The following is a 25523-nucleotide window of genomic DNA, read 5'->3' as shown; positions in this document are numbered from 1 at the left end:
CACCTTACCTGGCGTTCCTTGATAGAGTTTGAGGTGGTCTGTAGAAATCGCTTTAGGGATGCACCAGTGACGAGCTTTGTCTAGCAGAACAGCAAGTGATATGCCCTTTCATTGCCCAAGGGAACATGCCATCAGTACGTAGTGTTTATTTGGGTTATATACTTTATACAAGCATAACCAGCATAACATCTCTCTATACAGAACACACTTTGTTCAGATATACACTTGAAGCATTTCCATGTACGCAAGTGCAAAGGCGGGGAGGGAAAAAAAAAAAATTGCAGACATGTGCGACACGGTTTCCTACCTCCGTGTACATACACTATATACACAGCCCTTAGCACAAAAAAAGGAAGAGCACAGATAAAGTTTCCCCTTTCCCATGGCCCCAGATTCCTTCACAGGTGAACCGAAGCAGGCCTTATAACATCTCTCTTGGATTATATCTATACACAGCTTTTGTTCTAGCAGCAGTCTAACAGCCAGCAAAAACAACATCCCCTCAAAATAAAGCTGCATCACGTCGGTGAAGAGACTTTGCGTGAGCTGCGGTTTCAACAAACAAGGCCCAGCAAACATCTTTTTGCACTGAACTCGTAAAAAGCGCATCACAAGCTGCACTAAATAAAACGTGGGGGGAGGGGGGGGGGGGCAAAAAAAAATTTTGTCACTTTAAGCATTTGTTCTCAAAATTTAAGTAGCTGTCATACACGCTGGAAACATTAAATAGCATTCGTGCAAAAAAAAGAGGGGGGGGGGGAGTGGCATACTATAAATGTGTTTTCAAGAAGCCAGCGTCACACACGGAGGCGGTGGACGTATCGAATTCCATTTACACGAGCATGTTATACAAACACAAGCACATAAAATGGCTCTCTCCACAAGACAGATCACCACATTTTTTTAAGCATCTTTTACTATTTACAAAGCATCATTAAAGGGTCCCTCTGTGCGCCCCTCATTTCTTGAAACACCCACTGCGACCCGGGAGTTTTCCTTTGAGTCGCGACCTTTCAGCAAACACTGGTCTCTCTTGCTCAACTATATCTCACCGTAAAACATTTAACAACAACATCCACTCACTGTCTTCCAACCGTGGACGAGCCGATTGCGTTCGCCTTCTAAGCTGCCATTTGACGCCACCACACAGACAATTACAAAAGCGAGGGCACACAAAAATGTTTTAAAAGGAAAAAGGGGTGAACAGAGCCATTTTTCATTCGCACCAACATGGTAGATAACATATCAGATGGATACAAATCTTAAGTAAGAAAACTGCCTATAACTAAACGCAAGTTAAGTGTAGTTTTGATTTCAGGAAATGGCCAAGCGACTGGGACTATGCTCGACTACAACCTTCTTTTGTTCAACAGCTGCCAGTAACGTCAGAATTTCCTCGGAGTGCTGGTTCAAAACAGTTTCCTTCAAATTACTTCCTGTTCTCACACCGGACGACTTAAAACTGCAATCTTTTTTTGTGAACATTTGCAGCAAGTAAATGGGCTACATTTTTCTCAGTCACAAGCTCCCATTGTACAACAAATGATCTACCACTGGCAGTTGTGAATGATAAACTTGGGTGATGCAAAATGGATGAAGGAGTGTAAAAAACGCACGGGTGGACGTTGTTTCTTGCCTAATACGACAGTGACATAGCAAGGTTCGTTCCATGAAACTGCATCAAATAAACGGTAATGCCACATTTCGGAACAGATTCCTTTCATTTTTTTTCCCGTCGGGCTGACAGACATGCTCTTCTGAAGACCCGCTAAGATGCAGCATAGAACAGGAGCAATAACTGTCTCAGTCTTGGCTCTCTTCTAACACAACAGAAGCGAGACATCAAACAAAACTTTGAAAGAATTTGTAGCCAGTTGGTCGAACCAACCCTGAATATCACACTGAAACCTTCATTGCACATTACCGGGCACGTACAAGAAGTTTACAAACTTCGCTAAAAAAAACAAAAAAACATGCTCATTTTATGAATGAATGTTTCACGAATAAAAGAAGTAGATGTGGTTCTAGCCAGCCAAGGATGGCTTCTCTTTTGCACCGGCTCTATGCCGCATCTCTCCACGTTTATTGTGACAGACCCGAAAGAAAAAAAAATGACTGGCTATTCAAAAAAAAAAAAAAAAACATGCATCTGCTGCACCATGTCGGGATGGGAAGGTGACTGCCGGCCAGTACAGCTCAGCACCAGACACCAAGGGCACTCACATGCGCATGCAAACAATGACACCCGACATCGGTGACGGTGGACGATGCAACCCTTAACGACCCAGGCAGTCGGTGGTGAGACGACGACAGTGTCAGGAGCGATTTCATTTGCACGCACACGTTGGTTGTATTAGAATTTGCACTGCAGTTTCCACACTGTTTCTGCTTTAGAGAGGCTTCGTGAGCAAGCAAACGCCCTTCCTGACCGAGGAAGAGAGGCGGCAGGCAGGCATGCACTGAAGCAGGCAGGCGGCACGCACGGTCAAGTTGACACACTGCAGCGGCGAAGTCCGTCCCGGTCACTTGTTTGCTAAAAACGGCATGCGTCGTTGCCTCGCTGCATCATTCTGAAAAGACGGTTAGCCGACACCAACCCCTAGAGGCCTCTGCTGCCATGTATCGCCGCGTGCAAGAAGCCTGCATCAAAAGTTCACGGACTGCATGGCCTAAGAAAACGCAGAATTTTCGAGCAGTTTGCGACTGCAGCCAGTAGAACCACACAATAGGATGTTCACATATACTGTTCCCATTAATACAGGCTGTAAATTTGAATGCCAGCCCAAATGCCCAGGCTGCAGAAATGTTCAGCCTTTTCTCATTTCTCGTGGTCCATGAACTTTTGATGCCGACTGTACAAATTAGGGTTTATATATATATATATTACTGCGTTAGAACAATGTCACAGCCACATGCAATGCATGCGTCGATAAGAAAACGGAATTAGAAAATATGCAAGGCACTGCTACACCGTTACGTTTGCAGTGCGAGCAGCACTGTTTAACAAGTGCCACAAACCGATAGTGCCAGGCTAAAACACGATACAGTGCAGCACGTCTGCGAGTTTCTTAGGCGATTGCATTTACCATATTCTAGCCGCATGCAAGTAAGTGTATTGAACACAGTTCACCAAGTGCTCAGGGCGTCCCTGTGCCACATTTCACCTTTGCGGAGCCGGTTTGGTACCTCATGCAAAGCTAAGCGATGCTAGCGCAGAAGACAAGAGCAGACAACACACACACACTGGCAGACGACACAGGTGCCATGTCGTCTGCTTTTCTTTATCCCTGCATTGTGTGCAATAGCATAAAGAATAGCACATCACACTGTGTGTGCTCCTCCCTGCTCTAGTGTTTTCGTAGTAGGGTACTGTTTTGCAAGACTGGTCCCTGCCACAATGTAGCCAATTGGTACACGATGCAAAACCAAATGGTGCTAGCACAGAAGACACAAGAGCAGAGAAGAGCAGACGACACATGCACTGGCAGACGACACAGGTGCTGCGTCGTCTGGTTTTCTTTAGACCTGTACCTTTTGCAGTAACAAAGAATAGCAAATCACACTTTGTTGTCTGTTCCTCCCTGCACTTGTGTCTTGCATGGTATGTACTTTCTGGCTTCACCGGTCTTCAGCACAAATTTCTGTACGGCAGAGGTGGTTGTTCAGAAGCTTCACTGTTTAAAATTAGACAAGTTAGAAATCCGTGCCTTGTGCACAATGAGCCAAAGAAAGAGTCACAAATGGCCACTGTGAGCGGCCATTTATTCGGGTAAGCTGCACTGCAAACCTGAGCTTAAGTACCGTGCCCACAAAACATTCTATAAACTTGTTGCAAGCAGCTAATTAATGTCATCTTTGTTAGGAGCTTGCTAGAAAGTAGCCCGTAGTGCAAACAAAAAAACATGCGATGAAGCAATATCCGAAGCGGTAAGTTCTCACGATGCTCCTTTGTAAGCTAGCACCGTTAATAATAAACTCGTTAAATTTAAAAGCAAGCCGATTTAACTTGAATGACCTTTAGGTATCTATGTGCAACAGTGATGTGACCCCCCTACACTCTTTTCTTGCCTTCCATAACACAAAAGTAGTAGTGTAAGCAACTTGATGGAAACTTCAGAATTTAGGGAAACAGACTAAAACTAAAACATAAAAAATAAAGGCCAATGAGATTTCCTAAAATGGAAAAGCAAATGACAAGTAGGTAGATGGCAGTGGTGGTATATTACACACGCAGTGGACTACTGATGAACAAAAAATTTTAAAGGAAAAAAAAATAATAAAAAAATATTGAGTGACCAGTTTTATATCAGCAATGCATCCAGTCAAATGAGACATGTCAAATTTGACTTCAAAAATTGAAAAGTGGACAAAGTAGCGCTCTAAAATGTTTGGCTGTTTAGTTTTTGGTCTATCAGCAGTCCATTGTACGGAAAAGAGCCTGGCATTCAAGAGAGTCAGGCTTAGACAATGGCACACAAAAGCGCAAGAAAAAAAAAGAGTAATAAATACAAAGATACCGGCAACACCGGTTGGTGCACACCCAAAACCAGGGCTCATAGTTGCACAAGTTTGTGATCAACGATATGCTGTCAAACACCTCCTGTCTATATTAAAAATGACTAACTATTATAGTATATCACCAAAAAGAATTGTCACTTTTTTTGTTCAGAGGGAAAACATTGTATCAGATCGTCCATTTTCTCTCGGCAAAGACCTTGACCTTACTTTGTCTACACTGAATGCGATGGCATGGCAACACCAGAAGCCAGCTAGGCTAACGGCCTGTGTGGGAACACATTGACAAAGAAAACGGCACATAAATGTGACGCAATGTAAAACACACTGCATTCATTCCCATTTCAAATCTAGCACTTCCAGTTTTCAATCAACAGCTTCCAGTCTTGCAAGAATGACATAGAAGCACTGATACAACCATTTGGCAATGACAAAGCAAGAAGAAGAAAGTTTAACCGAAGGTCCATATCTTTTTATTTTTTTCTCTGGACTTCTAAACATTCTGAACTCCATTAGTTTTGCGACATTTCGTTAGAAGCTTAAAGCGAGTATCATTCACAGCTAGTCTAATTAGACGCTGTGATTTCATTTCTTGATTTAATTAAGCACGTTTTAGCCTCAATCAGTGTTTCAGTTTTCCTGTGCAGTGTGTTCCCCATAAGGTCATGCTTCGTTAAAATGCTAGCAAAGCCAGCAATAAAAAAGTGCTCTCAAGCTGAAAGCTGTTTGCCCAGCAAATGATTGTGTGCAAGACTCACAGAACTGTACGCATTGGCATCAAATGCCAGCAGTGCATTGATGGCCAGTCTTTCACAAATAGGTCGTTTTCAATTAAACCACAACTTGCTCGGAGATGGGCACAGGGGACAGTGACGACAGACAAACCAAGCACATAGTATAGGAGGACATGTGGTGACAACAAAAGGACAATGACAACATCAGGTGCAGCAGTCGGATATTACACAAGGCAATTGCAGCGCCGAAGTGATGCAGAACACTTAGTTGTAGCTTGTATTAGATGTACTGTACAGTATTACAGTACAGTACATTGTTTTGCAGAACATTTCTCTGCGGACACAAAAACAGAAGTCAGACGCAGCCCTAGTACTGATGGCGAGCCGGTCAGTTTGACTGATGCATTCACTCTACAGTGCCACTGCCTACCGTTCACCAATTTGGTGAGGCAATATCAATTTTATACATTTGCTTTGACAACTACAGTGAAAAGGCCCTGCCTCTAGTCCTTGTTGGCAGTTTCCAAGGCTACTTGCTCGGAACAACTTTATCTGCCACAGGGCCACACATAAGGGTGCCTGCAAAATATTTGTTGTCCCGCATGCCCTCACATTTGGAGGGACAACGTGTCCCACTCCCTTCAAACTTCGCACTGTTGGGAGTGCTACAGGAAAAATGGGAAAAAGTCCTGTGGCAAACTTTTTTCAATCACGGCCTAACACCGAAAGTGACGACAAAACAGCACAGGCAAGCTTGCTGCATCTCAGCAGTTATATTCAACGTAGTGTGCTGTCGGGGGTTCAATTTGAACTAACGACAGCACACTACGGGGGCTGAAACATTTCCCAATAAACGTTGACAGACGACTACCTCCGAGTGTTCTGCACCACATGGCTAAAAAAACGCAACACTGAAGACACAAAACAGAGCAAGTGAAAGTACCCAAGGCGTACACAACATATATGTAAGGCAGGGCCCGGTTGATCTTTGTCAACCTTGGCCCTTCGGACAGAAATGAAGTGCGTGCGAGGACTAGACGAAAGCTCGTGCCATCGATGCGACAGATCCGGCAGAACACAACCGTTTCCTCGGTGCCGGCGGTTTCGAGACGCAACTGTTCACATGCCTATGCGACAGAGACAAGAGAGGACATCCAGAAGAAACAAAACAGAGAGAGACAAGAGAGATGACAACAGCAACAATGTAGACAACAACGAGGCCGCAGAGGGGACCTCTGCCAAAAGAGGCAAGCGCGTCGTCTGCCTGCGCAAAACGTCTCGGGGGCCAGACTCTGAGAGTAACCGGCTTCCTAGCCAACGTGTGAACGGCTTGCAAGAAGCCTTGGGATGTGACCAGAGGTAATCGAGTTCGAGTGTCTAGAGTCAGTTCGCGAGTGGATCTCGGCTAACTTCCGAAGACCGTGGGAGGCCCGTGGCGAGTGCGGTCCTTGGCTTAACGACTCGGCTTTCGGTTAGTTTTTGAGCCGGATTCTGGATAGCTGCGCAGGTTGGCGGCCATCACGTTGGAGTTTCGTAGATGCAGTTTTGACGACGGCACGAACGACCTTTTTCCCTTCTTTGGCTCAGACTCGTTCCAGACGACGTCCCCCGCCATGATAATCTCTCGTGAGTGGCCGACATGCCGACAGCTTGCGGCATGTTCGAGCCAACGAAAATAAAATGAGACTGCACGTAGTGATCGCGTGAGGTGTGCGCAATAAGTGTGCGTCGCGACTTCGTGCTTAGCAACAACAAAAAGTCGAGTGTTAATCTCAGTGGCGCCACAGCGGGCATGAGGATTGTCTCGGGAGCAGCTGTGGAAAACGTTCCGAGCGTGCGATGCTCCCGTCTTTGCGACTCATCAAAAGGGCGTCAATATCTCATCGCGTGATCGGTAGCTGCGTGTAGTAAAGATGACAAACACGAGAAGTACTCGAATAAAATCTAAGCTGTTCTTAAAACTAAGATGTTGATCAAGTGGGGCAGCAGAACAAAATAAACAGCTTTGTTTGAGCCCGCAAGAAGAAGAAAGTTAAGTAGGCTTACTGAGGCAGGTATCATTTGTAGTTCCAACTCAAAAAGTTCAAAGGGATAAAATTGTGACTCATATTAGATGGGGAAAGGTTGGGTTCTCTGCCATTTAAGGCTCTAGTTTGTGAACAAAGCGCCGGATTCCGAATGCATCACAGATTCACGATACTCTCTCGTTAGGGTGCACCGTTACAGAAGAAACAGACGTCAACTTAATGCCCCTGGCAGAAGAGCTGTCAATTTTTTTTACCCTGAGGTAGCGACGACACATGCTGCACGCATTGCAACTCAAGCATTGGGTCCACAAAGCTACTGTGTGCTGCAGGTTTTAAGTGCAATCCAGCGGTGTGACAAGCAACAAACATTTGACCACAGTATCCGCACATTGAGAAAGTGACGAGAATGAAGAAAGGGAAGTCCAGCCACGCAGGAGATCCTGCAAGCAAGCTCTGTTGGAATGTGGAATATCAAACGCAACTGGAAAATGAAGGAGCAGCACGAAGGAAAACCAGTAAGGATGACTCCGCTGGCAAGAACTTGACGGAAGGAACTGCAAGAGACGGTTAACAGGAGATGAAACAGCCCGCACTGGTTCTCTCTTGATGAAGCGGGATGCTGCTTGAACAGGATATGCACTGTGTCTGTAAGCGAATTTTGCCTTCAGGTGCAGCTTCAAGGCTGTGAGAATTGAGCGAGCTACCCAAGAACCTCGCGTAACTCGCATGCTGTATTTGAATTTGTGCAAAATTTACGGAGCGAGTTACATGTGTGAAAATACGGCACGTCCCTGCCAATAGAGAACGAAGCACGGTCACTCGGGAAACACAATCTGCTTGTGTGGCTCCAGACATGGTTTTGTTACTGTGAGTGTGAGAAGAAGGGAGAGAATGAGTGTGACACTTGGCTTTTTAAGCCATCACAAAAGTAACTAAAAAGTTTGCGACGCAGCCCTAAGAAAGGCAATGATCTGTTGGCGGCTGCGGTGATAGTCCGATTCTTCTTTTTTACCAAGTCATCTTGCAGTTTCTCTCGCCATGCTCCGAGAGGACTACACACAGCAACTATTCAGCGAGAATATGCAAGCTGTGCAGCATATTCTTTAGCAACTAAGCTTTACACGCACCGTATGCAAATTACCTGTGACAACTGGTTATTGCACAGAAACAAACGAACGATCTTGACACAAGACTGAGATTCGCTTGAACCCAAATAAAAAAATTTCGCCCGCTCATGCTTAAACACCTCGTCATTTATGGGAAACCTCGACTTTCGGCCGGGGCGCCGGCACTGCTTCTTGACTAAACTGGTCAGTGTGGATTGACAACACACGTAGTTAAGTTATAAAAAAATGTTTCTTTAACACTGCACACGCATTCTCGTTGTGAACCTAACATCTGAGGTGACTAAATGACACGTGGGACGCCCAACGTTGCTTTTTTTGCAAACCCTGGCTGTTAAGGCAAAAAAGAGATGGTCAAAAATGTGACCATCAAAATACTGGGAGAAGACGTGTAAAAAACCTGGAATGCCCTCATTCCGTGCCGTGTTCCTTGCTTCTCACAAGTCCTTGGGCGTGAAATTTTTCAGTGCTGTCGGGAGCACAGTGGGCTTCGTTCGCTCCCGAATGCTTTCCTCTATGAAAATTGAGCAGGCTTTTAAAACCGAGACTGCCTCGTTAGATGTCTTGAACGAGCTAGCCTATTCTTCACCAAACAGTCGCTATGAAGGAATCTACTCGTTTCCTCAGTCAACCTAATGTGGAAGAAGAAAGCATTTTAAAACACCCAGACCACAAACAGCGGACACCAAGCGAGAAACGCCGAGAACCGAGAGTGTGGGTGAAAATAATGAGAGAAATCAGATCAGTGAGCCAGTGGGAATCACTGGCTGCACGTGTGCGTGCGTATGCGGAGAAGTGGGGGGGAGTGGCGGGAGACGAAGCAGCACTGGCTTGTCGTTTGTCGCCATCACCGTCGTCGTCAACTCACTGGAACTCGTCGTCGGAGCTAAGGAGGGTGGTCTTCTCGTTGTAGGCCGGGTTACGGCCCCGCGTGGGTGGCCGGCCTCCGTTGGCCGACGGAGCAGCGCTGGTCGAGTGCGTGGCCCTCGCCCCTCCGCCGTGGAGCGAGTCGTCGTTGTTGCCGCCCCCTCCGCCACCGCGGGCGAGGTGGTGGTGGCGATTGGGCGGGGCCGCGTACTGCGTGTACTGCTGGTACTGCGGGTGGAAGTTGTGGATGGCGTCGTTCATTATGTCCTTCGGGTTCATCGTTTCCTGCGGGCAGGAGGAGGGAAATGCATCAGCGACGGGGGCGGAGCTCTGGAATTAAGTCTCTCTCTCTTTACCTCTTTCTCCCATTTTTGTGCAATTTAAAAGCGCACTGAGATACGCTCAATGCCGTATAATCTCTGCCACAGACGCACATAAAAAGGTGTCGATTAGCAATTATGAAGGATCGGGAAACACCCATTAAGATTTCGATTTGATACTAAAGTTGGCCTCTGAATGCTGGAGCTAGAGTCATTGACGTTATCACGACGTTATACCGGAGAAGGTCCTACAACAGACATAATTGGTGTGACGAAGCATTCGCAACGTCGAAAGCGCACCTTGAGGCTAGAAGAGATGCTCTGCATGGTGACCGACCGGCCCTGCGCATCAGCGCGGCATCCCTGCACGTAGACACGATAAGGGAAGGCGTACTTGAGCGCCAGCGAGGCAAAGAACATCTCAATGCAAATGAGAAGTTCTGGTAGGCGGCCGACACGGTGCCGGCGCTCGCCGCAGCCGTGTTGGCCATGCCGCTGGCGTTGATGGCAGAGATGAGCCCCGCTTTCTCCAGCACTGCCAGCAAGACCCCTGCAAACAGCGTCGACAGTACACACTGATGTGAAACTTTGGTCGCAGGTGCGACTATTGCAGCCCCCGTCATAACGATATTGAATTTCTCCCCAAGAAAGCTGCCTTTCGGAAAACCTAGTTGTCGTGTTAAGGGAGTACTAGGTAACACTTTTTCGGAGGTGTATAAACGTTACTGCAGGCTTCTTGCACATAAAAGGATGACATATCTTGGTTATAACAATGAGAAGCTGTCTATTTTTGTATGTTTTCTATGGTGAAATAGCCCGCTTACTACAATGCCCCATGCCGCATTATCTGTTATAACGATGAAGTCTGGCTACTGGGTGTCTGTGCCGAAAGGGAATAGAATGCAAACTCTCAGAAAAAACGAAAAAAAAAAAAAAAAGGAATTCGAGCCGTTGCACACAGCCGCGCACTGTTTTCCATCCTTCTCCGCATTTCCTGCCTCTCTCCCGTCGCCCTTCCACCCTTCCGAACACGAATGGGCTGCGCCCATAGCTCTACTCCGCGCCACCCTCCGAAACAAGAAAAGTGGCGATAGCGTCCACCGAAACGAAGCAATGGAGTTCGCATCGCCATAGTTACCAGTGAAAATCGTACTTGAATGACAGCAAAGCCGGAACGCTTTGTGCCTTCATGACTGCGTAGTCGCCATCCATGATCGCATCGATAGCGGCCGCGATTTCGTCCGCAGCGGTTGCGGCAAATGGTAGTTTCGTTTTGATTCGGTACGCGAGCCGGCCGCGTGCCTTTATAACTGAGTAGTCGCCATCCATGATCGCATCGATAGCGACCACGGTTTCGTCTGCAGCGGTTGTGGCAAACAATAGTTTTGTTTTTACTCAGTGCAAAGCTGTCAAGGATGAAGAGCACTGTCTACATCGCGATTGGGCGGTGACCTGGCGACACTGGTGAAAAAATTGGGATGTGCGTGGTAGTGAAAAGCGTGTCAAAGACGGCTGCGCTGTAACAGAAGTCACAACGCCATCGCCGCTGCGAGGGCTAATGAGTCACGAGATGACGACAATTGCAATTTCCGCACTGCTATTACGCAAAATATAAACAGGATTTTGCTGATTCAATCAATAAATGAAAGCATGTTGACGCAGAAAGCATTTGTTGATTCTTTTCTCGATACCCTCGATAATGCGAAATTCAGTTTTTTCGGTCCCGTGAAATCCGAATTAATGTGGTTTTACTATAGCAGTGCCATTCTTGAACACTGACAGCCGCAGCTTGTTACACGCGGAAGGAGGTAGGGAGGGGCACTGGACTCCCCGCCATTGTAGTTTTCTCACAACAGCTCTGCCATTCCCCATTTTTTTTTTTCATGCAGCCCGGTTATAACAATTATCGGCTATAACAATGCAATTTTCGTGCCACTTGTATATTGTTATAAGTGGGTTCGACAGTATAAAGGTTGCAATAAGGTATCTTAATTTGATACTAAAGTTTGTCTCGAAACGCCAGGCTTGGCAAATCAACATTATGACGACTTAAGAGGGTTTGAAGGCGAGCTCGTTGGTATGCATCCATGGTAGAAAACAACACCAACGACACGAACTAGAAGGAAAAAGATAGGACAGCGTTCATGCTGTCTTCTTTCTTCTAGTCTTAAGTGCTGTTTTCCGCCATGGATTACCACAATGTTATGACACAGCAAAATTCGCCGACATCACGGTAAGGTTAAGTATGACGACGCTGCTCATAAAGAAGTTAACAAGGCGGATGCACATTTCTTCTGGCTGTATGCATCAGTAATCGTTTAAGGAATGCCCCAAGCGTCCTCTGAAAAGCAAAATGGAGGCACGCGGTCATCACCTTGCCAGAAAGAGAGGAAGATGACCGACTTGACGGTGCAGAACTTCCACACGGGGTCAAAGGGTGCCAGCAGGTCCTTCGTGGCAAAGTAGAACAGCACCATGCCGTACAGCGCCAGTGACACGCTGATGTTGTAGATTATCGTGATGTACAGATAGCCACTGTCTGGCCTGCACACGCACGCCAGATGGACAAGCAGAAGCCAGCATTACACAGGATGCTGAAGCTCATGGCTAACTCGACTGAAACACTACGTAAACTAAAGAAATGCTCAATACAAATTCAAAGAAAACTTCAGGACAATAAAATTGCTGGGCTAGTTGGTGCAAAAATTTTGTGCAAGCGGGAGTGCTGAAGTGGTACAAAAAGAAGCAGATAACATGAACTGGAAAGATGATTGCTCAACTCAAATGCTTGAACTCGAATGAAATGCTTGTCAAATCAAAAACTCAACAAAAACTCATAAGAAATGCTCCACTCTAAAAATTCTCTCCTTGAGAAGCTATACAACTCTAATATATTAAGAGTTACAAAAACAAAGGGGGAGAGGGATAAAGGGAGTCAAGTGCCATCGAGGATGGCTAAGAACTAGCCAGTGTGTTGAAATTGGGAAATTCGCCGGCGCAAGACTGGGTCAGCTGATGCAAGGCAGGGGTAATTGGATATCGCTTGGTAGAGGACTTCGTCCTGCAGTGGACATATAATGGGCTGACGATGACGATTAGAGAGTGAGAAAGGCTATGTACCTCCAGTCTCCATCGGAGTACTTCCCGAAGGGCTGTAGAATCAGCGTGATCACAGACATGAGCGGTTTTACTGCACAGAATTGCAGGGTCGCCTGAAAAGACAAACAAAAGTGGAAGTCCTCGTTAAATGGCCTGACGCACAATTGGTCCAGCATCATTCGAGTCAATCTGTTTATGATTTTCTTCGCAGTTTTTATGCCTCCTATGGTGAGTGGTTATGAATTGGCTTTTGTAACACATTAACAGCTATGTGCACAACTCCGACAGTTGTACTATTGTTCTCTCTGTTCTAAGTATGATTCCCTACATTTTCCCTTTCTGTACATATATCGACAGCCTTATCTTGTGGACTGCCTTTGTGGACCGATTTTAACAGTGCAGCTGGCTGAAAACATTTTTGGAGTCAGGAATCCCGAGTAAATGCTAAATACTGTCACCATTCACCACTCAGCCGGCTTTGCACATTCACCAGCAAGGGCACTATGCACTAAACTTTTACCTTGAGCGAATACATTACAGAAAACAAAATAGCTTTTCTTTCTTCTTTTTTTCCAAGGTCTTATACTCTAAAAGCTTTTGGCTTTGGGAGCCCATTACGTTCATGTTTTCTTGTGAGAATTTTGTAACCTAGATCTCTTAACTAATATAATTGTGTTAACTATTTGCTGGCAGCTTTCTCACTGTGTAAAGCACTCCACTGAGAGCTTTTAGGAATACCAAAGGATGAACAAGTCTTCAGAGCTGTGCTGCATAAAATTTTCTGAGAGCCTATAAGAAAACGTTAACTCGGGAGCTCCTATTTAAATACATACACACGAGACATTCAGTGTGACAATTTCGATGAGGTCTGTTGCATTTAAAAGTAGATGTGCTCACTCAATGGGGTAAGTTTTACATATAGGCCATAACTTTTTTTACAAAAGTTCTTGAATACCAAATAAAAGAGAAGGGGGGGGGGGGAACTGCAGAATCAAGTTTAACCCTCTGACTCTGCAATAATACCATCATAATTATGTAAATTGCACCTGTTACACAAAATCCATGCCTTATAGTAATAAGCCACTCTGAATCAAGCTACCAATTTGTGACGAGGACTGCTGCAAAACCCTTGTAAGCATCAATTTTACGTACACTCTGTGAACTAATAAGTCACATAGCAGATAAATATGGCATATTGATTTACAGCTTATGTGGATTTGTTAGAATGCTTACATAATTTTTGTACCGTTTTTCACTGCTGAGTTACAGAGTTGTAAACTTTATAGTTTCGTTGTTCTAAAAGATTTTGCAATTTTCAACAATATTTATAAAAATACCAACGGCCTAAATGGGAAATCAACTTCCTACAGTCACTAGACCTTAACTTTCTTTTTGAAATGTAACAAACATCATCCAATTCAGTGAAGTGGTTGCCGAGAAAAACGATTTCTCCTTTCCAATGTATCTAGGTAGGAGCCCCCCGAGCTAAAGCTTCCCCTTAAAGCCACTGGCATCTGCTAAGTATGAGGAAGCACGATCCAGCGCCCCAAAAATGGCATACCTGTTTGCAGAATCGCAGAAAGCCAATGGTATACGTTTTTCCTGAAAGGCAGCATGTGCCATACCAGAAGCTTTGTCTGAAAAAGAGACCGAGAGCATCATCACAAAAGCAAGAAAAGAAACAGCAAACCATTACAAATCATACTATTAGACTTTAACACGGCTCTAATGATACATGACAGTACTGTTAAAACTATCCCTTCCATACTTCGTACTTTATTTTATAAGGATATAACGCACAACACTGTAATTTGTAATTTCTTGCACTCACAAGATAAAAATGTATAGAGGAAAAGATCGATTTGTAGCGCTGGATTCACTATTTGGAACAATCTTTCTGTTGACGTGAAATATAACCCCAACTTCAATATTTATTTCAAATTATACTTTGCAACACTTCTCTGTAGCGCTAACTATAATTTCCTTCTCTGATACAATCTAGTATACTATACAGTGTACCTCCTTTATGCCCTGCATGTATTTTTTCACAATGTACTTACTATACTAAATGGATCCCAGATAACCATTGGCTAGGGATTCAAATCTTTGCATACACTTTTGTAGGATTCTCTTAGCTGAATAAATGATGACGAACGATGATGAAGTTGCTGAAACAGTGCATATCTGCGGAAGCTTTGCAAGGCAGGCTGGGGCAACTCTACAAAGCCCAATGAGAAGTAACGCTATGTTTTGCTTTAATATTCAATACGCAATGACTACTACTACTATTCATAGCGAGTATGCATCAAATCCAAGAATCAAATAATACGGTTTATTGTCTCACAGCAACAAACAGGTTATGATGGTCGCCATAGTGGAGGGCCGGGGATTAATTTTGACCCCCCCCCCAGGTTCCTTAATGTGCACGTTAAAGCACAGCACATGAGCATCCTTGCATTCCATTTGCATAGAAATGCAGCCGCTGGGTCCGGGAATCGAGCCCACGACCTCGTGTTCAGCAACACAACGTCACAGCCACTTGGCCACAGCAGCAAGCAACTACATAATCTGCGGCAAACAACTCATACACTATCATTAGATTAGTTATTTGGATTTCATATACCACACCCAATGTAATGCGCTAAAAGGGGCTCTTATGGTAAATAAATAAATGAATAAATCTGTAAGAATACTCTATTCACCCAATTCTTGTGCATCCTCGAATCTAACATGCCATGCACTTTTTAGCAGTTCAAGGTACGAAAATCATGTGCATCCAAATGAATAACCCCTCCAGGTACCACTGTGTGCACGACTTACGCCAAGAAAAATATTACTCAAAATGCAAAAGCACTTATGGAAATAACCATATTTAAAATCAGTAGCAAACATCTTAAAGCCCTTCTGATTGGACCTATGTGCAAGTCGTTTTAGTAAAACCAGTTGGAAGGCAGATGTTAGGGCGTCTGCTCGCAGTATCAATATGTCATCATGTATAGTGGGTTCACTTTTTTTCATTGTTTTTTTAAATGTGTTTTATAGCAAGCATACATTTCACGTGGCTGAATCGGTGCTTTCCAAGTATGCTAGACGTGAAACAGTTGATATTCTCGCATGTGATGTTCTTACAGACCGTTCTCACACAGAGTCCACAACCTGTAAACTTGAGGTATAAGTACTGTGGCAAAACTAAATGTTCATTTGACAGAATTAATTGCCACCAGAAGGAGAAATTGCTCACACAATTTTGTAACATGAAAGTAGCCTGACAGAATGTGTTTGCATGATTTATTCACACCTGATGTCTGTCATTCCCCATCAGGCAGCTCTTTATTGTGGTATATGACTACATGTTTTCTGGGTGGCCTACTGTGTTAAATGTTCATCATTTCTTGACAGCTCCGCAACCATTGAGAACAAGATGGTGGCTCGCACCTCAACTAACTACTTCGCAAGCTTTGTCCTGCAATGTATAAAAGTCTGCAGAACCCAAAAAACATGTCATGCGAATCTGTTACCGCAAGTTTAGTATGCAAAATAACTTCCCAAAGCGAGCTTTTGTAATGAAAGCAGAGCACTGTCATCGCCGACTTGCACAAAGCTGTAGCGACCTTGTGATGACATAGTTGACATTGACACTAGCTAATCCTATGATGTTTTGGTACAGTGTGCGATTCTACGGCGCAGCCAATTTTCGACCCCATTTCCTCAGAAAGAATGGTGTGCGTTAGAATTGAGCAAATATAGTATTAGTAAAAGCTGAGAATCTCTTAAATGTCCACGCCAACAGGCCTATTTTAGCCATGGGCAAACAACATCGAACGAGGCCTTCAAGAAGTAGCCACCACTCACTGTATTGGCTTCCCCCGGATCTCGGACATGATGTTGCTTTCGCCTCCCAGGTACTCGTAACAGAGGCTCAGGAAGTTGTAGATCACAAAAGCTGGAACAGAAGGGTCAGGACAATTGAAACTGAGCACTCAGAGCTTTTCAGAAAAGATACAAGCAGATGACATTCCCTCCAGCAAACAAGAAAAAAAAAAAGGGGTAGTTGAACACAGTGCAGAAGTGCAGCATGCCCAACTGTTCACATTCTGGGAACAGAGAGAGAGGAAACTTCGCAGGAAGAGTAGTTTCTGAAACTAACCAGAAAGGACTATCAATTATCACCACAGAAGTTTTGCTTAAATGGCTCCTCTCATCAGGCCCCCGTTGGAAATTACAGTTATACACTGGAAGTTTGAAAACGCTGTCTAGGAATAATTTTACTGAAATAATTTTTCACATTGATTTATCATTGGACGAGATGGAAGAAATGAAATGCCCTGTTACCATACCGCCTGGAGGCGAGCGTGACTGCCAAGAGAGACACTGTATCCCTCTGCCTTGAGTAGCATCCGCAAGCGATGTACCTTTCCCGCCTTCTCCCATACTAGAGCCAAGGGACCGCGTCGGGTTTACGAGACAAGCCCCGACATCGTTCTTTTTATTCCTTCTCTTCCTTTTTTTGCTGCGCAACACCTTTTTGTTGTCGGCGGCAACCCATTCCGCAAGAAGAAAGCGTTAATGAGCACCCTCGAGAAAACAGTTCCTGTGGTGTTCGCTAGCACTAGACCTGCCAATCTTACACCTTGAATAATATTACTACTAAAATTTGTCAAAAAAATACTAAAAATTGTTTGAACACTGAGGACATTGACTGTTTTAGGATTCGCAGGATATGCTCTGTAAGAACGCTGCAGGAATGTTGTCAGCAGGCATTCTGCTCTATGTAGTCGCAGCTAAAATGATCTGCGCCACAAATGCTTGTAAAGTGTCTTCATTAAATATTCACGCAATGGCGACTGAAGTTATATACTGATTCGATAAGTTGGTGTCGCTGCTGCACAAGTAGGCCATGCACTTTTGACGAGTCCAAAAGATCAAACAATAAAAAATTGTTCAACTGTGTATTTGTATCCTTTCGAAATTGTGCCCTAAAGCAGGCATAATTATTTTTTTTAATCTTTAAATTATTCGTTAGTTCACCTCAGTTGCCTTTCTGCAGACGCAGGTAGAAGCTAGATGCGTGTTACAGATAGCTAGCTACTGCTTTCATAACAATGATCTCGGCTCACCTTCGTACCAGTCGCGAACGCTGTTGAAGTAGATGTAGTAGTTCTCGCGGAAGAAGAGCAGACTAAGCCACGAGTCGAACGCGTAGATGGGCACTATGAACAGTATCCGTACAATCCAGCGCTGCTCTGTCGGCAACGTGTAGAACCGCAGGTGTTGGTAGATCTGCACACAATACATTACGTGTGACAGTAATCGATTATAACTGGCAGTTACCTGTGCAAATAAGCAACAAGAAAGCACATTGCAGGATAACGACATAGCAAACGACAACGAATTAACAAACATTAGGATAATGAGCAAGACCCGAGCAACATGACACGTGCGTTGTACGCCTTTGTCGCAGAATTGGGCATCCTCTGCAGGATGTAATCATGCGGGGAAGCATGCATCGATAGCTGGCCCTGCCGACAGTGTAGCGTCATCATCGCCATTTATCATTATGATGCGTCAAAGCAATGATGCAGTGATATCTCCTGCTTCCCCAACCCCATTACCCTACAGGCTGATGAGCCATTTAAGTTTTAATAAAGCTTTTTCATCATCATACATCCACTGATGAGTGAACTATCATGCTGACGCTGTTTTGTTCATTTCTGTTGGTGTCCACACATTTTGTTTATTTTTCTTTCGTTGTAATGCAAAACAAAAGTTTGTAGGAATGATAGAGGACTGCCTGCAAGACAATGCAAAGAAATCCCATGAATGGAAGATTCAGTGATGGTGTAGGAACACTTGTGAGCAGAAGGACCTGAGCAATGAAGGTGTCTGCAACTACCATGGCTAGCTCTCACCAAGATCTTAGCCCTGTTCACCTTTCGTATGACGTTAGTACATCGTAAGAAGCAAAAAATGTTTTAAAAAGTTATGCAGGTCGCACATGCAGTGGGAATCAATGTTACGTGAGCATTTCACAAATAGCTGGCTACCTAGCATCCTTTTGGGGTTCTGCAAAAGCAACAGCGTGTGACGCAAGTGTGTGTGTGATGACAATGGCAATGGCGATGATGATGGTTTAATGATGGCGACGACAATAACAGCACGACATTGATGACAATACCATCATGGCGATAGCATGGCAAATAATCTATTGCACTCTGTCAATGTAATGTTACAACCTGTTCAGGTACGACCTGCACTGACCCCGAAAGCAGTGACTGAGTAACTTGGATCGATCCCAAAGGCGGTGTATTGTCACTCCTGCTCTTAAGCAAGTTGTTGTTAAGTGACATGACTCGCGTGCCAACTGCCTCAAAGAGCTCCCTTCGATGAGGGATGGAAAATAGTAAGGTCATTATTCACTCGAGCCAGGCATGTGTTTATGGCCGATTGGGTGGAACATCTCGCTACTGTAGAGCGGGACTCCCCGGTTCAAATTACACCAGCGAACAGGTAGTTTTTCTTATACAAGGAGGCCCCAAACAAGGCGAGACCTACCTACTGCAAAGTGCCCGATAAGAGGCAGAGAATGCTTCGTATTACAATCCAAGACTCTAGTATGCTACAATCGAACCTCGTCATAGCAAAGTCTCATGTGACATAAAATGTCTTCGTCATATTCGATATTCATTTTAAGTGCATATTTGTCACCGTTGTTACAGCCAATAACTCATTATGTCCTTGTTCGTTTTATCGAAGTTCGACTGAACGGATTTCTGCCAATCAGGCTGATCAGAGTGCTCAAAGCAAAAAAAAAAAAAAAAAGAGACATTGGGGCTCTCAAGGTGCGCTCACCTGGTGGCAGGTGATGATGAGTGCGGTCCAGACGAAGGCCCCGGACAGGGCCTGGGCTCCGGTCGTCTGCAGAAAGGTGGGCGGCAGGTCCTCCAACACCTGGCTGGCGTTCTCGGCCGTAATGTTGGCCGTGGCCAGCACCACGGGGAGCACCGACGAGCTCGCCACGCTGGCCGCCGTGCTCAGCCCACCCGTGACGCCAGGGGGCGTCACCGTGCTGCTGCTACTCATCCTGGCACCTGTCGCACGAAACCTCAGTCACTGTCTGCGGTCGTTAGTTCAAGACTTGGCGGCTCATGTCCCTCGGCGTTCCTTGACGTATTGGAAATAAATAAAACAAACTTCATTAAATACAAGACTAGAAGGGTTACTTGCTCGTCATCGCTCTTGGCCCAGCTACCACATGGCAACAGAGCCCTAATACGGGTCATCCATTGTGCACTACTAAATTAAGGAAATCATGCTTACATTAGGACACGAAGCAGACAACAACCACTTACCAAGTTTCATGCATAACAGGCAATTCAATGCTAATTGTCTACAAAGTCTTGCCTAACTGATCGAATTCGTGACCAAAAACTAATGTGTCCCGTATGATGGGAAGATACAGGCATGTACCGTGTAAGTCGATGAAATATTGAGTCGCACACTTTTATGTAGCGTAATATGGCGTAATTGCCATGGGGAAGGCATCACAGATCTGAACCTTTCTACAACCAAACGAGCGGAGTGGCACGTTCCTGCAACCAGCCGCCAGAGTGCATCGCCTGCCACGAAAACGTAGTATGTCGTATACTGGAAGTACGAAGGTTCGCAAATAATATGCCATTTGACGTAACCTTACGCCTACGCGTTGTGGTTCTAATATATGAAGTTGGAATTTCATAAAAAGCATCACAGATCAGAAACAGCTACAGTGCAAAATGTGCCGAGTAGGACTTCCAGGAGCGCACCATTTCCGTAGCGCCCACTGCGTTGAACAATAGTAATGAATTTAGGGCCAAAAATGCAATCACAGAGAGGGGAGGGTGTAAACAAAGGATGAGCGTTCTGTTCCATTGTGTGACAAGTATGAAACGGAGTACAGTAACTATAATGTTTTTTGTGAAAATCCGACACATTCCACGAAGTAAAAGAAAACAAAAACTTGTAAATTATTTACATTACATTTACATTAAATTTACATTTAGAAATCATCCTCACGGTACACCAGCACTTTCTCTTCGGTAACAAGAAAAACTCGCGAACGCAGAAATCACCCCACTTATTTTATACGGCAATGGCTTCTAAAATCTTGTGCATTCTCTTTCTCGAGATCCTTTTAGGGCAATCAATTATTGAAGGCTGAGAGTACACCTGCATGTGCATATGCAACTAGCTGTACGGTTACTACAGTCCAACCTTGTTAAGATGCAGTGTCATCTGACGCAGAAATACCTTTTTTATATCCGATAATTCATTGTATTTGTTTTCAATATATCTGTTTGACTGTACTAGGTGTGCAGCCCCTCTCATCATTGTGTGGAATGGAGGTTCCCAATTTTTTTTTTCTGGGCCCAGGAAACCCCATTTACCGTCACAGAACAAACAGGAACCATAATGTCATTTTCCCTGTTACCATCAGGAGTCAATAATGTACGTGACAGATAAGCGTGCACTTCACATGCCAGCCATATCATTTATATATTTCTGAGAGAACACAATGCTATCGTACAGTTTTGCAAGCCGCTAAGATAGCCGGAGCCTGTCGGCCTCATAGTTCCACTGCAGCCACCTGAGCATCTGGAAGCATCAAAGCTAAGGAAACCACGACACAGCTAATTTGCTTGCAGTTGTCATGGTTTTCATAGAGTTTCCTACAAAAATCACTAGGGGGAAGTCTGGCGCTAGTGGTCTACGACAGCTGCAAATATGGCAGTTCAACCAGCGTGGGAATCGTGAAGCAAATAAAGAAACAAACAGAAACTAAGTGAGACTATCACATGACAATCTTGAAGCCTAGTCACTTTGTAATACGCATAGAATAAAGTGCAAAAGCTTAATGACATACGATCTGCAATCTTAATAAGTATGCGGTACTTCATAACAGCCAACTTTCGTACAGTAATCTCATGTACTACATCCGAAGTACCAAGACTTCATAGCCAGTTCGCGCCACTTACTGGCTCTTAGAGACTTTGTTTTTCCAATTTAAAATTATTATTCCTACTTAAATCGCAAACAGCGTGCTCGATTTCATCACTATAAATCACGGTCATTTCATTTCCATCAACGTCTCACAACACATTCTGGCCAGTTGTCAGTCCCTTTAAACTATCACCCAGTAATTTTATGCCCCGGTCACACAGGACACTTTTTATTGAGATTGGCTCACTTACGCCACTTGCACAAGGGAGCTAATTGCGATTGAGCAATTCAATTCAGATCAGGCTCAATCGTGACAAACAGTGCCCATGTGATTATGGGAGTAAAATTTTTCATGATACTGTGATTGGCAAACAAGCGTGCTGCTTTCACCACAGATATCATCATTGTGTCATTTTATGCCACAAAGAATGGGCATGTAGCAGCGGGTTTATAGTAACATCATGAAAATTAAGGTCCTGAACTCCGAGTGCCATTAATGTTATCTATGTGGCACGGGCATTAATAGTTGCCCACTTTAATTGTGATAAACAATGATGATAATTACTGAAACAGGCGTAGCGACTGCGTCTAGAAGTACAGGAAAAAAAAAAAAAATACAACATGGCTCGAGAGGAAACCTGTCAGGACGGACCGGAAGACATGGAACTCTTCCAAACGAATTATTGCGTGTTTTCGGGCCATAGCGAAGGCTGTGCCTGCCAGACAGGTGACGTCACCCCATCGGTCACAAGCACTCATTGCCATTCACAAGCAAACAAGGAACAATAGCAAGCGATCTGGCTGACAGGCCTTGCAAAGGAAGGCCGACCCACAAAAAATCAAAACAGCCTTGCCATTGAATGTAAATCAATGGAACCAACAGTAGCACAGGCACACTGAATGCTGTTGTCAGCACAAAAGAAGAAGTTAAAAAGAAAATGCTTGTATTAAAGAGAAAGAGAATCACGACACCACGAAACATTGTTATGGCACATCAACAAGTTGATAATATGTGTCGCAATTTTTCCTAGAGAACAAAACAAAAGCAACATTTTTAACTGCGAAGCAGCAGAAATTAAAGCAAGTCCTTCTCTAGTTGTTATTCGTAGCGAAGTGCTTTGCAGACGAAATCGTGCGTCGTCTGCAAGACACTACTACGAAAACATTGCAGACGTGCTGTATAAAGCAGGCAAGGCCACTGACCTGTGGGGGTACATATAAATAGGGCGTCTGTTATAAACCTTTGTTGCTTGCATGCAGATCTAAAGTAAGTGCAGCCGACGCGGCAGAAAATACGCGGCGGCTAAAAGGAAAGAAGGTAGGATGTAATGCAGTGGTGGTGGTAAAGGGGGGGGATGTATTTATTATCGGCGCACAAGTCGGCTCTGACGTTGGCACGGACCGCTATTTTAAGCGGAGCGCTCGAATTAAAACGGAGGAAAGAAACGCGCGTGGAACGCGTTTAAGTCGAACAACCGCACGACCGTAGGGCAGCGGCAGTGTAGCTACTTTTCCGGGGGGCTTACGCGGCAATCGAGGAACGAGCGTCGTGTGAAATGATGCAGAAGGAACTCGTCTGCTACGACCGCCGGCGGACCGGAAAAAGGGGAGGGGGAGCTACGTGAAAAGAACAATAATAAGAACAAAAGGCCACTATAGGAGCCGCACAACATGCAGAGTCGCGACACGACATACGAGGATGAACGCGTCGTGAGGACACGGTCTACATGTGCGAGCACGACTTCGTTACGCCATCCATTCTTCCATCTCTTCTCTCGGTCGAGCTATCTGCCACGGTTGGGGGGCCAACGACGACGTCGTTGACGTGTATATTGCTTCTCGAAGTGGGCGAGAGACAACAGGGGGGCGGGTACCGCCAGCGATCGACGCAAGCTCGCAAAAGAAAGTGCGTGAATGGAAGGCCAGCCCCGACGACTTAGCTGACGAGGCGCGGTTATTAGTCACCAGGCGCAAAAAAACAAAACAAGAACGCGACGGCCTCACCTGCGACACCGCTGACAGCCGCGATTCGCCAGAGGCACAGCGGGAAAGAAGTTGCCGCACGCAAGGCGATTCCTGCAACACCCAAGGTCGGACGCTCGGCCCGCCGCCGCTCACTCGCTCGCTCAATCGACTAAAATATTCAATTAGCGTAGCGATCACTGCGGCAGTGGGCCAACGCTGACGCTCTAAACGGACGCCGAAGCACGGCCGAGCGGATGCCGTCTTGTTTAGACGCGTTTAACACTGTTTACGTAACACTTTAGTGCCGCGGAGCCGACACGATGACACACTCCAAACGTTGCCGCCGCCGCCGCCGTAGTGTCAACAGCACAGCAACCGACGAGTCGCTTGTTTCGCACGGCAGTGATCGCGGGACAGCGAGCGCGACTCGCAACAGGCGCCTAACCGAAACTGTTTACACCAGACAGAACTTTGATCGCTATCACGGGCCGAACGAACTAATTCCCACGCGCTCGTAGTCCAAAATATGCGACCGAGTGACGGACCGCGGCTCTAAACCTAACTGGGCCAACCAACGGAGCCGTGCTCCTTCTCACCTCCTTGGCTGTTGGTAGTCGACGGCGGCTGATGTTGTTGTCAAGCCTTGCGGCCTCGTCGGGTCGATTTCATTCACATGCGAAGCCCGTGAAGTGCTCCGCTGCGACGCAATTTGGGTGAACCAGCTTCCAGATTACGCTCCTACGGCGCTGAAAAACCATAGCGAACACATCTCTCCTCGGACCCGACGTCGTCGTCCGTCACCAACCAAAGCATCAGGCGTCGCGGTTTGGAAACTGCGCATGCGCAGAAAAATACGCGTGGAGGTACGGGCACGGCCACTACTACACTACACGCACTGAAGTAGAAAAACAGACCGCGCCACCTGGGAAATAATTATGTATTTAAAATTTGCAACAAGGTGTCATACTTTCAGAGAACAAAGTTGACAATAAAAACAAACTTAAGACTATTGGAGTTCATTTTTGTTCCTTACCAAAATTTCTAAACTGCCCATTAGGCGTCACCTAGTGCGGAGCGGAAGTTCGTCTGCTAGTCCATCAATGTATTGTTCCACCGTCGTCGAGAAGCTTGATGTCATCGACTGTATTGGCACATATTTGTTGCAGCACAAACAACAATCGAACATAGCCCTGTCAGTCGAAAACCGTAAAAAGGCACTGAGCACTCCCTGTGACATCATCTGGATTGTAAGTGAGACACCTTGCATTTTTGTTATACAGGCCTTGTGATACGTCGCAGTGAAAAGCTTTACCAAGGCAGCGAGACTCGCGAAACGTTTAAATGCTACGCAATGAGTGGTTTCGCTCATTTTTAGGGCGTATCAAAAATTGAACGTTCTGGCGCGAAAAAAAAAAAAAAAAGGGAAACAAGAACTACTACTTCAGCGTGTTCTGCAAATAACGCAAATGTTTAGCGGATGATTACGCTGGATAAGCCCGTGCTTGAGGGAAAACTAAGAAATCGTGTGGAGCAGGTGACACTTCCCATCTTCTTTCTTTTAAATTTCGCGCGAAATGAATGCATTTATCACTTACCTTGCCAATAATTAATCAACATGCGTTTTGCCTGCGGTGAACCGATGAGTTCAGGAGGAGGAAATAAACTTTATTGATGACAAGGGGAGGGGGGAGCCGAGATCAGGCAGAGGCAAGGAGGATACATAAAACTTGCTATGTATCCTGCTTGGGCAGAGGGGGCTAGAGTGGCGTCCAGCTTAAAGCCCCTATATTTATAATATAGGGGCTTTAGTCCAGCTGGCCGCGACCTTCGACTTGCACATCATAACTGGAATTCTCCGCTCTTTCTGCGCATGCGCGAGGAATAGTGGATGCGAGA

General features: G+C 45.3%; 1 protein-coding gene across 1 annotated transcript; it reads right to left on the bottom strand.

The window, feature by feature from the left end:
• Positions 1-131: 131 nt before the first annotated feature.
• On the bottom strand, positions 132-24453 carry LOC119452841 (transmembrane protein 184B-like). The gene is given in 11 exon segments (XM_037714794.2): positions 132-2570; positions 9269-9552; positions 9888-10021; positions 10024-10137; positions 11962-12131; positions 12708-12799; positions 14248-14323; positions 16539-16629; positions 17804-17966; positions 19536-19774; positions 24224-24453. Coding segments are annotated over 10 exon segments (1392 nt in total). The 5' UTR covers positions 19767-19774; positions 24224-24453; the 3' UTR covers positions 132-2533.
• Between the last annotated feature and the right edge of the window lie 1070 nt (positions 24454-25523).

The sequence above is a fragment of the Dermacentor silvarum genome, chromosome 5, assembly GCF_013339745.2.
Source record: "Dermacentor silvarum isolate Dsil-2018 chromosome 5, BIME_Dsil_1.4, whole genome shotgun sequence".
Lineage (NCBI taxonomy): Eukaryota > Metazoa > Arthropoda > Arachnida > Ixodida > Ixodidae > Dermacentor > Dermacentor silvarum.
This window is presented reverse-complemented; position numbering and strand designations above follow the sequence as displayed.